Raw genomic sequence first — 17,644 nt, 5'->3', positions numbered from 1 at the left:
AAGGGGGTCTGAATACTTTCCGTACCCACTGTATATATATGTATATATATATATTATAATTTTTTAATTGTTGGGGGTCAAATTTTTGCCATACCATGATATGTTATGTTCTTATTGTGCCACTGAAATTTCTTGACACTCCATAGATTATTCAGAATTTTGGTTTGTGACTGTTAATTTATTTGTTTCTGTATTTTCTTTCTTAAGTAGAAGGACATGCTATGTGTGAAATCAAAACTGTGGGTCTAAGGGATGCTGTTCATTTCCAACTCATTTAAAAACCGACTGTAAAAAAGCCCTTGTTCAGTTTGTGTTCTTTAATTATAATGGCTGTACAGATATTATGTTGGTCATTGATTTGGGTCAAAAAGACCCTGAAGACGATTTGAGGGTTAATACAGAATTTCAGCTGTTCAAAAATGATCTTCTCCTCAACCGCTTGAGATTGTGATTTTTTGTGTAGTTTACTGGTAGTGTGCATATGAATTTGCATCAAATCAAATTAACTCTTTCCTACAGGAGTAACGATTACTGACTATTGACCGCTAAGATCCTCAGAGACCCATCAAAACAACTGAAGAATGGAAAGAGTGTGTGAGTGAAGGTGGTTGTGAATGTGTGTACATGTGTGTTAGTTACAGGATCAGAGAATGATACCGTTCCTCCATCATAGTCCAGATACACTCTCACATTATCAAGCTTCTGTTTAACAGGAAAACTAGAGACAAAATAACATTCTTCCACATCATACTCCACACTCCAGACATCAGTGTTGAAGAAATCCCACCCCTTCCTCTGGTTTGATGCTGTAGTTACTCCAAGAGTCCACCATGAACTCTCTTTAACCTCCACATCCCAGCAGTGTGTTCCTGAGTTAAACCCCTCTGAACCCAGAACACAATAATAATAGTCAAATCTCTCTGGATTATCAGGAAGAGGTTGATCGATCCCGCTGTCTCTCACACTGGTCAGATCATCAGAGAGAACAAGACATGGATGAGCCGTGTTTGGATCCAGAATCACAGGAGCTGATGAGACACAATCAACAGATGATTTTATTATATGGTATCAATATAATGCCACATATCTTTGCAAAAGAACAAAGTATTGCAGAGGAAAATAAAGTATTCAGAAAAAAAAAAAAAAAAAAAGTTGTTTTGCAAACAAAATATAGAATTGAAAAAGGAAAATAAGTAGTGCAGAAATAAAGATATAATTAATTATAATTATCTGCTGCATCTGCTGTTTATTCCTCTTAATATTGCCAATATTTGATGCTTTTGACACAAGGCCATAACCCTCCTACAGGGACCACGGATTTTACCACCTCTGCCTCTTTTGAGCCAGAAAAAACCCTGTGAATAGCTAAACATTACAGTGGGTACGGAAAGTATTCAGACCCCCTTAAATTTTTCACTCTTTGTTATATTGCAGCCATTTGCTAAAATCATTTAAGTTCATTTTTTTTCCTCATTAATGTACACACAGCACCCCATATTGACAGAAAAACACAGAATTGTTGACATTTTTGCAGATTTATTAAAAAAGAAAAACTGAAATATCACATGGTCCTAAGTATTCAGACCCTTTGCTCAGTATTTAGTAGAAGCACCCTTTGGATCTAATACAGCCATGAGTCTTTTTGGGAAAGATGCAACAAGTTTTTCACACCTGGATTTGGGGATCCTCTGCCATTCCTCCTTGCAGATCCTCTCCAGTTCTGTCAGGTTGGATGGTAAACGTTGGTGGACAGCCATTTTTAGGTCTCTCCAGAGATGCTCAATTGGGTTTAAGTCAGGGCTCTGGCTGGGCCATTCAAGAACAGTCACGGAGTTGTTGTGAAGCCACTCCTTCGTTATTTTAGCTGTGTGCTTAGGGTCATTGTCTTGTTGGAAGGTAAACCTTCGGCCCAGTCTGAGGTCCTAAGCACTCTGGAGAAGGTTTTCGTCCAGGATATCCCTGTACTTGGCCGCATTCATCTTTCCCTCGATTGCAACCAGTCGTCCTGTCCCTGCAGCTGAAAAACACCCCCACAGCATGATGCTGCCACCACCATGCTTCACTGTTGGGACTGTATTGGACAGGTGATGAGCAGTGCCTGGTTTTCTCCACACATACCGCTTAGAATTAAGGCCAAAAAGTTCTATCTTGGTCTCATCAGACCAGAGAATCTTATTTCTCACCATCTTGGAGTCCTCAATGTGGGCTTTCATGTGTCTTGCACTGAGGAGAGGCTTCCGTCGGGCCACTCTGCCATAAAGCCCCGACTGGTGGAGCGCTGCAGTGATGGTTGACTTTCTACAACTTTCTCCCATCTCCCGACTGTATCTCTGGAGCTCAGCCACAGTGATCTTTGGGCTCTTCTTTACCTCTCTCACCAAGGCTCTTCTCCCCCGATAGCTCAGTTTGGCCGGACGGCCAGCTCTAGGAAGGGTTCTGGTCGTCCCAAACGTCTTCCATTTAAGGATTATGGAGGCCACTGTGCTCTTAGGAACCTTAAGTGCACAGCAAAGTTTCACAGCAAAGGGTCTGAATACTTAGGACCATGTGATATTTCAGTTTTTCTTTTTTAACAAATCTGCAAAAATGTCAACAATTCTGTGTTTTTCTGTCAATATGGGGTGCTGTGTGTACATTAATGAGGAAAAAAAATGAACTTAAATGATTTTAGCAAATGGCTGCAATATAACAAAGAGTGAAAAATTTAAGGGGGTCTGAATACTTTCCGTACCCACTGCATATATTTTATGACTGAAATGTTCTGACAGTAATATCCAGTGTTGCAAACTACTCGAAATTTTTATGAAATTTTGCCATTTTGAATTGAAAACATGCGATTATTTAATTAATATATGAATAATGTAGCCTAATTCATAACGGAATGTGATGAGACAAGAAAAGTTTTGTGTTTTTGACATTAGACATACAAATAGGAGTTAATATTTAAAAAAAAAAAAAAAAATATTATTTGCATACATACTACTAAGTTAACTACAATAGACCTGGAACTTTTACCAATCTTATTTCTTTTTTGTTATTCCCTTAAATCCCTTTTAATTATTTAATTCCTTTTAATAATAATAAAAAAAACAAAAAAACAATGTGCGACACTGAGGTGTCGAGATCGTGGAAGAGACCGGTGTCATCCCGTGTTTACTCTCCTCAAACCTCCACATACAGTAACGTGGTGGGTATGAGGAAACACGGGTATGGGGCGATGCCGAGAGCGGAAGAGACGCTCGCGAGCCATCTCTCTCCACAGGCGGCATCGTCCCTCAAAGCCCCGACGTTGCCCACTAAACCGCTAAAAACTACATCAGTATTAGTGGGCAAAGCGTACTCTGCAGCAGGTCAGGCTGCGGCATGCTTGCACACTATGGCCATCATTCAAGCATACCAAGCTGACCTGCTGAAAGACTTGGGCGATAGTGAGGAAGTGGGGGCTGATTTCATCCATGAGTTGCTTCAGTCAGCAGATTTAGCGCTCCGTGCCACCAAGGAGACGGCCAAGTCAATCGGCCGCTCTATGGCAGCTCTGGTGGCCACGGAGCGCCATCTATGGCTAAATCTGTCTGATATTAACAAGACGTTTCTCTTGGATGCCCCACTGAATCCGTCTGGCCTCTTCGGTGACGCTATAACGTCTGTCACCGAGAGGTTTCAGGAGACGAGGAAGCAGGCTGCTGCGATGCAGCAGTTTCTTCCTCGTCGTGCCCAAGTCCCTTCGGCTGCTGGGCGGGAGCAGCCGAAGCCGAGTACGAGCTCCTCGCAGCAATACAGACAACACCAGAAGCAGAGCGTTGCTACCCGTACTCCCCCTCCGAGGAGCTGGGAGTCGGGGCAACGCTCGCAGCCGAAGTCCTACAAGGGCAAGACAGATCTGAGGGCTGTCATTGCTGCTAAGAGGGCTTCGGCAAAGAAATCCTGACGCCAGAAGCGTCAGGATCCTGAGGGTGGTCCCCTCCAGAGTCAAACAGTGTTCACCTCTCTCAACGGTGCCTGTTTGTCTTCGGTGCCCTCAGGGGGGAGCTCTGCCAACCCCGCTATCATACCGGGGCGCAGTAGCTCCTCGCGGGTCACCCGAGGGTGGCGCGCTTTCTCTCCAGTCAGTTCAGTTGTTCCCTGCCGGGGTTCCGCTTCAGGGCACTGTGCTGGCTGCCCATATTCAACCAGAGGCCAGCCTCGAGAGGCTGGTTCCCTTAGTAGATTTTTTGTCAGAGTGGGAAAATCTGTCAAAAGTATCTCAGTGGGTCCTGCACATGATAGAGAGGGGGTATGCGATTCAGTTTAGAACACGCCCACCCCGATTCAACGGGGTCCTGCCCACTATGGTGGGCCCCGAGCAGGCTCTGGTAATGGCACAAGAAGTACAGACTCTCTTGCAAAAGGAGGCTATAGAAAGGGTTCCTCCTCCCAGCAGGGAGTCAGGGTTTTACAGACGCTATTTCATTGTGCCAAAGAAAGACGGGGGATTGCGTCCAATTTTAGATCTACGGCAGTTGAATCGAACAGTAGCAAAGCTCAAGTTCAAAATGCTGACAGTCAAACACATCGTGTCACAAATCAGGTCCGAGGACTGGTTTGTCACGATAGATCTAAAAGACGCATACTTTCATGTGTCAATCCTCCCGCAACACAGGAAGTTCCTAAGGTTTGCTTTCGGGGGTGAAGCATACCAATATCGGGTTCTTCCCTTCGGCCTAGCATTGTCACCTCGCACCTTCACCAAGTGTGTAGACGTGGCTCTGACGCCCTTGCGTATGCAGGGCATCCGCATCTTAAACTACATAGACGATTGGTTGATTCTGGCTCAATCAGAGCAGATGGCGGTCCAACATCGAGATGTTGTTCTCGCTCACATGAGAAGGTTGGGGTTGAGATTAAATGCAAAGAAAAGTGTGCTTTCTCCTGCGCAGAGGACCACTTATCTAGGCGTGGTGTGGGATTCGGTGATTATGCGCGCCCGTCTATCTCCGGCTCGCATAACATCGATTCTCTCGACTGTCTCAGACATAAAGCTAGGCCAGTCACTCACTGTCAAACAGTTCCATAGATTGTTAGGTCTTATGGCAGCGGCGTCCAACGTGATACCTTTTGGCCTGCTGAACATGAACCATTGCAGTGGTGGCTCAAAATCAAGGGGTTCTCACCGAGGGGGAATCTTTTTCATATGATCAGCGTCACGCGGCGATGCTTACGTGCTCTAGTCATATGGAAGCAACCTTGGTTTCTGTCCCAGGGACCTGTGCTGGGGGCTCTCAGTCGTCGTGTCACGCTAACGACAGATGCGTCCCTCATGGGCTGGGGAGCGATCATGAGTGGTCGCTCGACTCAAGGTCTTTGGCAGGACACATAAATTGCCTGGAGATGCTGGCGGTATTTCTAGCACTGAAATATTTCCTTCCAGACCTCAGGGACCATCATGTGTTAGTACGATCAGACAACACTTCGGTGGTCTCTTACTTGAATCATCAGGGGGGTCTGAGATCACGCCCATTGTACAAGCTGGCGAATCAGATCCTCCTGTGGTCCCAAGGGAAACTGCTCTCCCTCAGAGCAGTATATATTTCGGGGTACCTGAATGTGGGAGCAGACATCCTGTCGAGGCAGGGGCCGAGGCCTGGGGAATGGAGACTTCACCCAGAGATAGTGAAGCTTTTATGGGAGAACTACGGCGAAGCCCAAGTGGATCTGTTTGCGTCTCGAGAGACGACTCACTGTCCACTGTGGTTCTCAATGTCAAACCCAGCACCTCTTGGGCTGGATGCTTTGGTACAGCCGTGGCCGAGGCTGCCACTATACGCCTTTCCCCTGATTGCGCTGCTCCCGGGAGTTCTGGAGAGAGTGCGCCGGGACGGGGCCCGTCTATTGTTAGTAGCCCCGTTTTGGCCGGCTCGAGTATGGTTCTCGGACCTGGTATCCCTTCTCGATGGGTCTCCGATGGAGATTCCGATCAGGAGGGACCTTCTCTCTCAGGCGGGCGGTCTGATTTTGCACCCCCGTCCGGAGCTATGGAAGCTGTGGGCATGGCCTCTGAGGGGGCACAGCTCAGAGGTTTCGGTCTCTCAACCGAGGTTGTAGAGACCATTCTCCAATCCAGAGCTCCCTCCACGAGGAAACTCTACTCTTTGAAGTGGAGATTATTCACTTCTTGGTGTGAAAATCACCAGTGGGATCCTGTTAGCTGCCCGGTTAGCGCAGTACTGGATTTCCTACAGGATAGATTTTCTTTAGGGTTATCCCCCTCCACACTGAAGGTGTACGTGGCGGCCTTAGCTGCTTACCATGCTCCTTTGAGTGGGGTATCTTTGGGGAGACACCCACTTATCACTCGTTTCCTCCGTGGCACTTTGAGGTTGAGACCCGCAGCTCGCACGAGAGTACCGGCTTGGGATTTGGCCATTGTGTTGCAAGGCCTTTCTATGGCCCCCTTCGAACCCATTGATGAGGTGCCAGAAAAATTCCTTACGCTCAAAACTGTGTTTCTGCTTTCTATTACGTCTCTCAAGAGAATTGGAGACATTCAGGCCCTGTCGGTGTCTCCATCGTGCCTTGAATTTGCGCCTGGTAATGTTAAGGCTTTCCTTCATCCCAGACCGGGATACATACCTAAGGTTCTCACTAACCCTGTGAGACCTATTGTGCTGCAGGCCTTCTGTCCTCCTCCTTTTACGTCCTCGGACCAGGAAAAGCTAAATCTGCTGTGCCCGGTGAGGGCACTGGATGCTTATGTCCACAGAGCTGCCATGTGGAGAAAAGCTGATCAGCTATTTGTATGTTTCGGAGCACCTAGGAAGGGTCTCCCTGCATCCAGGCAGAGAATGAGCAAGTGGGTGGTCGAGGCCATCTCACTTGCTTATAAGTCAGTTGGACAGCCTTCACCCTTGGCCGTCCGGGCTCATTCAAACAGGAGTATGGCTGCCTCTAAGGCTTTAATCTCAGGGGTTTCCCTAAATGATGTGTGTGATGCGGCAGGCTGGTCCTCACCACATACTTTTGTGAGGTTTTATGAATTAGACCTCGGCTCCACTCCGGGGGCGCAGGTGTTACTGTGAGTTGAGCGCTGAGGCCTTACACGAACGATCACTTGCTCGTATGGCGACGTTGGGATTTCGTTCCCATAGCGACTACGCAGCGCGAGTTCCCTTGAAAGGGAACGTCTCGGTTATGTATATAACCTTAGTTCCCTGAATAGGGAACGAGACGCTGCGTTGCCCTGCCATACTCCCGTCATGCCCGTAAGCGACTTGCTTCAGTATTTCAGAAGCTGAATGAGAGTGTTTTCGGGCTGGCTTTATAGTTCCTGGTCAGTGACGTCACCCGCCTATGACGTTCCGTCTCCTGATTGGACAGATTTCATACGTGCTTCATGACGACATCACGCAGAGGCGTTCCCATAGCGACTACGCAGCGTCTCGTTCCCTATTCAGGGAACTAAGGTTATATACATAACCGAGACGTTTTCAACTACTGAATACTTTTTCTGTTTTTTTTTTTTTTTTAGTTTTTTTTTCTATCAGTTATTTTTTTTATTTAAGGTTGTGGATGTATTCTCTGACAATTTTGTACACAAAGGTCCTCTGGAAAATAATAAAAATAAAAATTTTTTTTTTTTTTTCCCCCCTTTTCATTAACATTTTGTATTATTGTTTAAATTGGAAGATATTTAAAGAAATTAATTTTATAATTATAATAAAAAAGAATAATTTCTTTAGTGATTCAAGGCATATTTGTTAAATGACAACAGAAATGCATTTAAAACAGACTTTTCATGAACTTCAGGTTCCCCGCCCACTTCCGGTTTCATCCGAATACAGATACTAATAATTTTAAGATTGTTACAGATGCAAATACAGATACAGATACTGGCTCGGCTGCACACCCCTAGTTGGAAATAACCGTCTGTGATCGGATGTAGCTTCATATAACAGAATGAGGAAGAAATAATTTACTTTTATAGTATATTGTGATAAAGGCTATGTCAATTAGCTTTGCATTATGAATACACATTATTCTTATGTAAATACCCAAGAAGATGGCTTGAAGAACACAGTATATGAAGTGTATATGAACAGTATATAAATAAAACAGACATCACATGCCAGTGTTTCGAGCTCTGTAATACTCACATCACCTCATTTTGGGTTAAAATGTAAGAAATATTACTCCTCTTTATAGGCATTTAAAGTAAACAGTGTTCGCAAATGAAACAAGGTTCAAATTGAGAACACTCATATGAAGGGGTGAGACCTAACACACATGCACACTCACACTCACACACAGGTGTGAATGCAGCAGAAAGCATTTATATCAAATTTGGTGAATAAAATAAACCATAAATGCAGAATACAGATATGAAGGGGTGAGACGCAGCACTGACACACATGCACACACGCACAATCAGACTAAGTCTTGTCTTTTAGAGGCAATTTGTGGCATTTTTGCAACATTACTGCAAAAAAGACAGTTCAAAAGACTTTAAATAAAATACAAACTTTGTCAAAACACTCATTTTTAATGTATTTTTATAATGTTTTAATATATATATATTCTCAAAAACACCACAAAAGTTAGGCAGAAAAATTAATGGATGTCCATGGGCCATGGGACATATATGGTCATAACATTTTTATTTTTTTTTTTTCCTTTCATTTTTTTTCATAACTTTTTTTTTCAGGTTCTTTGGTGTCACTCTTACTAAAAGTTAGATGACATTTAACAAGTTGAGTTAGACTGGAAAGAACCGCTTTAAGCACTGCATTATATTCTTTAAATGGTAAAGGGAAATTATGACCAGATTTATAAAAAATTTAAAGAATTCAAATTATATTCCTGTTAAACCACGTAGAGAGAAAAACAGATTTATTCCTAATCACTATATCGGAGTTGTTCCATAGAAAGGTTTTATGTGGTGAAAAATTGTGTAGCATAACTTCCAAGCAAGAAGAGCCTCCTGATGAAATTTGGACAATTTATTAGGTAAATAGTTACATTTTAATAAAAAGGGAAGGCCACTAATTTTTGTAAAGATAAGATTCGGGATAAAAAACCATATAGAATTGGGATCTGTTAAACATCTTTTAATCCAAGTTATCCTAAAGGTGTTCACTGTATCACTAAAGTCTAACACTTCAAGTCCACCTTTTTTCCAACTATTTAAAAGGACTGTTTTTTAAGCTTATGAGGTTTGTTTTTCCATATGAAGTGAAATGTGAATTCCTTTAGCAGTAGTCATTAACAAAAAGAGAAAGAGAAGGATATACAAAATGAGATAATCCTGCTTTGGACAAAAAAACCCTCCCATAAAGGGAAAGGTCTCTTTGGAGCCAAAGATTAAAGATGTTTTTAGTATTTTTGACCCTGCCAGAAAAATTAAGCTGTTGTCTGGTTGCAAAATGTTTTGATAAATAAATACCCAGACACTTTACAGTCTTTTTTACTGAGATACCATCAATTAAAGAATCATCACTTTTGTAGAGCGTCATTATCTCACACTTGGACATATTCAGTTTCAATCCAGAAGCACATGAAAACTGTTCAATTACATTTATAGCCTTCGTTAATTGACTCTTATCTTTTAAAAAGAGAGTCGTGTCATCAGCCAACTGGGAGATTTTAATTTCTCTATCAAAGATGGATATACCTTCTAATCTTTGTTCATGGATAATACTTAAAGATAATAGTTCTGTAACTACAAACCTGATTCCAAAAAAGTTGGGACACTGTACAAATTGTGAATAAAAAAGGAATGCAATGATGTGGAAGTTTCAAATTTCAATATTTTATTCAGAATACAACATAGATGACATATAAAATGTTTAAACTGAGAAAATGTATCATTTTAAGGGAAAAATAAGTTGATTTTAAATTTCATGGCATCAACACATCTCAAAAAAGTTGGGACAAGACCATGTTTACCACTGTGTGGCATCCCCTCTTCTTTTTATAACTGTCTGCAAACGTCTAGGGACTGAGGAGACAAGTTGCTCAAGTTTAGGAATGGGAATGTTGTCCCATTCTTGTCTAATACAGGCTTCTAGTTGCTCAACTGTCTTAGGTCTTCTTTGTCGCATCTTCCTCTTTATGATGCGCCAAATGTTTTCTATGGGTGAAAGATCTGGACTGCAGGCTGGCCATTTCAGTACACGGATCTTTCTTCTACGTAGCCATGATGTTGTAATTGATGCAGTATGTGGTCTGGCATTGTCATGTTGGAAAATGCAAGGTCTTCCCTGAAAGAGACGACGTCTGGATGGGAGCATATGTTGTTCTAGAACTTGGATATACCTTTCAGCATTGATGGTGCCTTTCCAGATGTGTAAGCTGCCCATGCCACACGCACTCATGCAACCCCATACCATCAGAGATGCAGGCTTCTGAACTGAGCGCTGATAACATCTTGGGTTGTCCTTGTCCTCTTTAGTCCGGATGACATGGCATCCCAGTTTTCCAAAAAGAACTTCAAATTTTGATTTGTCTGACCACAGAACAGTTTTCCACTTTGCCACAGTCCATTTTAAATGAGCCTTGGCCCAGAGAAAACGCCTGCGCTTCTGGATCATGTTTAGATATGGCTTCTTTTTTGACCTATAGAGTTTTAGCCGGCAACGGCGAATGGCACGGTGGATTGTGTTCACCGACAATGTTTTCTGGAAGTATTCCTGAGCCCATGTTGTGATTTCCATTACAGTAGCATTCCTGTATGTGATGCAGTGCAGTGCCGCTGTTCCAGATTCTCTGAATCTTTGGATGATATTACGGACTGTAGATGATGATAACTTCAAACTCTTTGCAATTTTTCTCTGAGAAACTCCTTTCTGATATTGCTCCACTATTTTTCGCTGCAGCATTGGGGGAATTGGTGATCCTCTGCCCATCTTGACTTCTGAGAGACACTGCCACTCTGAGAGGCTCTTTTTATACCCAATCATGTTGCCAATTGACCTAATAAGTTGCAAATTGGTCCTCCAGCTGTTCCTTATATGTACATTTAACTTTTCCAGTCTCTTATTTGCTACCTGTCCCAACTTTTTTGGAATGTGTAGCTCTCATGAAATCCAAAATGAGCCAATATTTGGCATGATATTTCAAAATGTCTCACTTTCAACATTTGATATGTTATCTATATTCTATTGTGAATAAAATATAAGTTTATGAGATTTGTAAATTATTGCATTCCTTTTTTATTCACAATTTGTACAGTGTCCCAACTTTTTTGGAATCGGGTTTGTAAAATAAATAAAAAGGGTGAAATTGGACAGCCCTGTCTGACACCACAGGTGATAAAAAACCTCTTAGAAGTATTGAAACTAATTAAGACAGAGCTGCTAATATCTCTATAAAACATTTCAATAACATTGACAAAATAGTCACCAAAACCAAATAATCTGAGAGTCTGCAAAAGAAATCCATGCTCAAGGGTGTCAAAAGCTTTAAAAAAGTCTAGGAAAAGAATCATAGCTTTAGAATGTGCATAGTCTAAAAGATCTAAAATAAGTCTTGTATTGTTACTGATGTCCCCATCTTTTATAAAACCTGATTGTGTCTCACCAACCAACTGATTAAGTTTGACCTTTAATCTATCTAATATTAAGGCTAAAATTTTATAATCGATGGTTAGGAGCATAATTGGACACCAATTATCTGTTAAAAGAGTGTCCTTGTCCGGTTTGGGAACAAGGGAGATAATACCCTGTTTCACTGACGCCGTCATTTCCTTTGAATTAATACATTCTTTATGCATACAAAGCAATGGTTGTTTGATTAATTAAATGAAGTTTTAGATATTTGTCAGTTGGAGTTTGAACAGTTTTGGCTCTTTTGAGCATTTCATCAATGACAGTCTGTGGGATTTTTCAGAGTTCTGATTGTTTGATTGAGTTCTGATCAGTAATAAAAGATAAAGTAACCCGAGTCAGAACAGTCTGATGGTCTGTTCTGAACAATTTTCTAATCATAACCACCAAACTTGGCTCAGGCCTTCAGTCTGTTCTGACTCGGGTTACTTTATCTTTTATAACTGATCAGACTCACGGTTTTCCTAAAAATGAACTCTGAAAAATCCCACAGACTGTCATTGATGGAATGTTCAAATGAGACAAAACTGTTCAAACTCCAACTGACAAATATCTATCTATCTATCTATCTATCATGAAGCACCTTTAACTCTCCACCCATCCATCATTTCCAGCTCAGATCTTCTGCAGTCAGACTCACTGTTTTGGACGATGTCCTGCATCTTCTTCCAGGCTCTGAACGGCAGGTTGCACAAGTAATGTGGCACATGAATCAAAGCTCCAGAAGTCATCTGTGGATCCGGCTGTGAGCTCTGGACTCTGAAAGAACATTCAGGAGTCAGAACTGCAGTGGCTTTGGATCAGAACCAGAGAGACCAGAGACAGGAGCAGATCACTCACCTTTCCATTGAGACCGGAAACTCCTGCAGAACAAACACACCATTTATCATCAAGAACTCAATCAATGAACCAATGATCAACCAATGATCTGAAATCAGACCTTCAGAAAGCAGACGTCATTGGCTTTCATCATCTCCTCCATGTCTTTGATTGTGTGTGAAAGAGCTGAGATGTGTCTGTTCATCTCCTCCAGCTTCTCCTTCATCATCTGCTCCTTCTGCTCCTCTTCCTCCCTCAGTGCAGTGATTGTAGCTTCTTCTTCATCTCTGAGAAACTGATGAAGCTTCTCAAACTGCTGTTTAATCTGACGCTCTGTGTGCTCAGCTTGAGACTGAAATCAGATCACATTCACTTCAATCATCTCAATCAACACACATCAACACTTCACATCATTAATATCAGAGATAAACTCAGATACCGACATACAGGTGCATCTCAATAAATTAGAATGTCGTGGAAAAGTTCATTTATTTAAGTATTTCAACTCAAATTGTGGAACTTATGTATTAAATAAATTCAATGCACACAGACTGAAGTACTTTAAGTCTTTGATTCTTTTAATTGTGATGATTTTGGCTCACATTTAACAAAAACCCACCAATTCACTATCTCAATAAATTAGAATACTTCAGACCAATAAAAAAAAAAAAAAAAAAAAAAAAAAAAAAACATTTTTAGTGAATTCTTGGCCTTCTGGAAAGTATATTCATTTACTGTATATGTACTCAATACTTGGTTGGGCCTCCTTTTGCATGAATTACTGCATCAATGCAGCGTGGCATGAAGGCAATCAGCCTGTGGCACTGCTCAGGTGTAATGAAGCCCAGGTTGCTTTGATAGCGGCCTTCAGATCATCTGCATAGTTGGGTCTGGTGTCTCTCATCTTCCTCTTGACAATACCCCATAGATTTTGTATGGGGTTCAGGTCAGGCGAGTTTGCTGGCCAATCAAGCAAAGTAACACCATGGTCATTGAACCAGCTTTTGGTACCTTTGGCAGTGTGGGCAGGTGCCATGTCCTGCTGGAAAATGAAATCAGCATCTCCATAAAGCTTGTCAGCAGAAGGAAGCATGAAGTGCTCTAAAATTTCCTGGTAGATGGCTGCGTTGAATGTGGACTTCAGAAAACACAGCGGACCAACACCAGCAGATGACATGGCAGCCCAAATCATCACTGACTGTGGAAACTTCACACTAGACTTCAAGCAACATGGTTTCTGTGCCTCTCCACTCTTCCTCCAGACTCTGGGACCTTGATTTCCAAATGAAATGCAAAATTTACTTTCATCTGAAAAGAGGACTTTGGACCACTGAGCAACAGTCCAGTTCTTCTTCTCCTTAGCCCAGGTAAGACGCTTCTGATGTTGTCTTTGGTTCAGAAGTGGCTTGGTACGTGGAATGTGACAGTTGTAGCCCATTTCCTGAAGACGTCTGTGTGTGGTGGCTCTTGATGCACTGACTCCAGCTTCAGTCCACTCCTTTTGAAACTCTCCTAACTTCTTAAATCGGCTTCTTCTCAAGCCTCTGGTCATTCCTTTCACTTGTACACCTTCTCCTACCACACTTTTTCCTTCCAGTCAACTTTCCATGAATATGCTTTGGCACAGCACTCTGCGAACAGCCAGCTCTTTCAGCAGTGACCCTCTGTGGCTTACCCTCATTGTAGAGGGTCTTGATGATCATCTTCTGGACAACTGTCAAGTCAGCAGACTTCCCTATGACTACTATTGGGATTACTGACCTAAACCCAGTATTTATAACCTGAGAATGGTAATTTAATAGAACTTGAAATTAAATATTCTAATAATTTGAGATACTGATTTTTTGATTTTGATGAGCAGCAAGCTGTAACTATCAAAATGAAAACAAACAAAGTCTGGAAATATTTTACTTTATGTAAAAAATAACTTTTTCATGATATTCTAATTTATTGAGATGCACCTGTATAATGGATCCAGATGCAGATCACTACTACAGAATACTACTGATTCTGTTTCCTCACCTTGATGTGTTGAACTGTTTTCTCAAACTCCCCTTTCATTTCTTCATTGTGTTGAAGTTTCTCCTGTAAGGACTTCAGTGCTGTATTGAGCTCCTCCTAGAATTGAACAAAAATACATAAAACACCAGATTACAGTGAAGAGAAGAAGAGAAGACAGTGATATGATCATATAATGCTGTGGAAAAGTATTTGCCCCATCCTGATTTCTTCTATTTTTGTGAACATCTCATACTAAACTGATTCAGAAATTAAAATCTACCATAAAACAAAGGCAGTCTGAGTGAACACAAAGTACAAATTGTAAATGACAATGTTATTTATTGATGTAAAGTTATAGAATACCACTTTGGGTGCAAGTGTTTCATATGGCATGCAATCGGTCAATCAACACTTACATCACTGGTAGTTCATATTGAGCTGGGTTAGACACTACTCTGAAGTAGGAGCCAATTTAGTCCCCCAAAAGGCATTCCTAGATCTAAAATCATTCCCAGTTCCTGCGGTGTGGACACGTCCAAAAAGCAGGTACTTCCACCAATAGCTACAGGAACCATTCCTCCGGTGTGAAAGCCCCTAATATGATATCTGTGTTTATGACTAATTATCCCTTTACATATGAAATAAGAGTAATTTGTCTTACCTTATATGATTCAACAACTTCACTGATGGGTCTGAATTTATGATTGTCGTGTTTTTGTGAAGTAAAGCACACTAAACACACAGGCTGTTTGTCCTCCAGACAGAAGAGTTTGAGTTTCTCACTGTGTAAACTGCAGATCTCCTCAGATCCTGATGAACTCCTCTCATTTCTCTCCTTCAGGAATGACTCACACAAGTTCTTTAATGCCAGATTAACTGGAGGTTCATCTCTTGAGGATCTTCTCCTGCAGACAGGACACTTCTGAGTTTTCTTGGTTCTCCAGAACTGTTGAAGACACTCTTTGCAGATACTGTGACTACATGACAGAAGAACAGGAGCCTTGAAGATTTCATGACATACAGGACAAGTATAATCATCTTCAGCTGCTGAAGCCATTTTCACTGTTTGAGCTCCAGCAATCTAAACTTTACTTTCACTTTCTGAATGATGCTTTCAAAAATGAATATCCATGAGAATCACAAAGATCTGCTGTCCGTTTAGAAAGAAATGTCTCAAAAATCCTTCTGTAAAGTTTTCTCTTTGTCCTCCACTGATCGCTGATTAGCTGATTTTGTCGAGAAAGTCAGTAAGACAGAAAAGAGAAATAATGAGTCAGTCTCTTCCTGACTTTTCTTAAAATTTTAAGAAAGTGTATTCAAAACGAACTTACATTGAAACGTTCAAATATTACACTATAAACCCTTAGATAAAACACAAAAGAACAATGAAAATACACAAATATTAATAATACAAGACCTCAAAACCCTCATGTGTGTTTTATTTATTGCTCTTTATTTGTCTCAGAGTTTCTCAGGGTCTGTCATGATCAAATCTTTGTCAGAATGATTTCTTCTCATGCTGCAGCTCAGTAATAAACACTCGTCTGTTTATCGAGCTGATTGTCAGTGTTTGAGACGCCAGCAGGAACCAAACAGATTAACAGATTAAAGTCCTCAATAAACAGGAGAAACGCAGATGTGATAAAAGTTTGTGGTCTCTCTTTATGTAGTATTTCTGGTTAAGTGTGAAAAATATACTCACTTCATTAAAGACATTTCTGAATAAATAGAATTTCACTCTACATTCAGCCACATCACTGTTTCTCAGACAATATCACCAGAATAATTATGTTTGTATGTGTGATCCTACAGCTACTGCCCTTATCGATTATTAAAGAAATTAAAGATCCATGTTTAATTGTCGAATCATTCTACAGAAGCACTTTGTTTTTATTATTATTGTGAGTGTTGGTAAGATGTCATGTGTGATTGTGTTGCTGTAGATGATCAATGATCGCAGAGCTTTCAGTGAGGGCGGGGCTGCAGCAGGAGAACACGAGCAGAAATAACACATCATTACATCACCATGTGTCATAAACCTCGGGAAACAGTGTGAGATGATGACAAACAGCTCATGATGAAGGGTTTCCATCAGTTCAGTAGCTAACCTTTCACAATGTCATGATAATCCTCATCCATAATGGGTTATACAGCATCTACTTTCAGATGATATATTCTTGTGCCATTGAGAGCCAATTTAAAGAGCGAAACAGAAACAGGCCAGACATTTATTTAATGAATTACGAAACAGTAATTTCTAAATAGGCTACTATACGTTTTATTTTTTATTAAATTTTATTAAATATGTAATTTACGTAAGCTATTATTATCTTTTCAATATTCTAATTTCAAACAACTGCTGACACATAATAAGAGAGACAAAAGGTTAGATTATGATGGGTATTTAAAGGTTGGTTAAACTGAACTCTCACCTGATCTGTTCTCCGTGTCTCACCAACGCCTTGAAGGTTTCGAAACTGAAACTGACTTTGTTGACGAACACGAACAAAGCGCGCGCACGCGCGCCCCCGTGTGGAGGTTTTACACTCGCCTAATGGTTTGTGCAGTGTGGTGATTTAGGGCTTAAAAAACGATTGCAAATATCTTTAAAACCGTTAGTCCGATCAAGACCAAACCAGCGTAAGAAACACGGAACCTAAGATGGTTAACTAAATATTCTGGCACAAATGTCAAAATTTTGATAGGAAGTGGTAAAAAAAATCAAATCAAAATGACACATGGGTCATTTTTTTATGTTCTCATACATATAAATGTCTATAACTCCAAAATGAAATGAGATATTTTCACCAAATTCGACACACACATGTATGGACTCACTCTGAGGACACATAAAAAAAAGTTGTGGGATTGTGCCTCTTTGTGGCGCTATAATTGAACATGAATAAAACATGAAATTGCCATTAACTACAATACAGTATTATGATATAAAATTCTATATTTTATGAATGCATTGGTGTACCATTACAAAACTCAGTATGTGCCATCGGCAGATGCTCTGAAGGTACCATGTCATAATGGTATTTTTAAAAATGCTAATAGTTTTATAAAATTTGTGGCCTATTGTAATGAGACTGATCTTAATTGATTCTGTGGGTCATGTTGAGAACATCGATGCCAATTTTGCCATAGTCAGCCAAACTTCCTGTCTGCCATTATGATATTCTTTAAAATCACATTTCTTTGAACTACTTCTAGAAGGTTTGTCCAATTTCGAATCGTATAATCTT

General features: G+C 40.9%; 1 protein-coding gene across 2 annotated transcripts; it reads right to left on the bottom strand.

The window, feature by feature from the left end:
• Positions 1-8: 8 nt before the first annotated feature.
• LOC127508139 (nuclear factor 7, brain-like) lies at positions 9-17,640 on the bottom strand. Of its 2 annotated transcripts, XM_051885817.1 has the most exons (8): positions 16,829-17,640; positions 15,728-15,758; positions 15,058-15,622; positions 14,418-14,513; positions 12,517-12,747; positions 12,417-12,439; positions 12,217-12,335; positions 9-1,028 (listed from the first exon to the last, which is right to left on the bottom strand). In XM_051885817.1, exons 3-8 carry the CDS (start codon positions 15,451-15,453, stop codon positions 529-531), a joined length of 1,365 nt encoding a protein of 454 aa, XP_051741777.1. In that variant the 5' UTR covers positions 15,454-15,622; positions 15,728-15,758; positions 16,829-17,640; the 3' UTR covers positions 9-528. The 2 variants fall into 2 exon arrangements, with proteins under 2 accessions (XP_051741777.1, XP_051741776.1); XM_051885816.1 differs by lacking the exon at positions 15,728-15,758 and having other exon boundaries at positions 12,160-12,335.
• Between the last annotated feature and the right edge of the window lie 4 nt (positions 17,641-17,644).

This window comes from Ctenopharyngodon idella, chromosome 3 (assembly GCF_019924925.1).
Source record: "Ctenopharyngodon idella isolate HZGC_01 chromosome 3, HZGC01, whole genome shotgun sequence".
In the NCBI taxonomy this organism is placed as follows: domain Eukaryota; kingdom Metazoa; phylum Chordata; class Actinopteri; order Cypriniformes; family Xenocyprididae; genus Ctenopharyngodon; species Ctenopharyngodon idella.
This window is presented reverse-complemented; position numbering and strand designations above follow the sequence as displayed.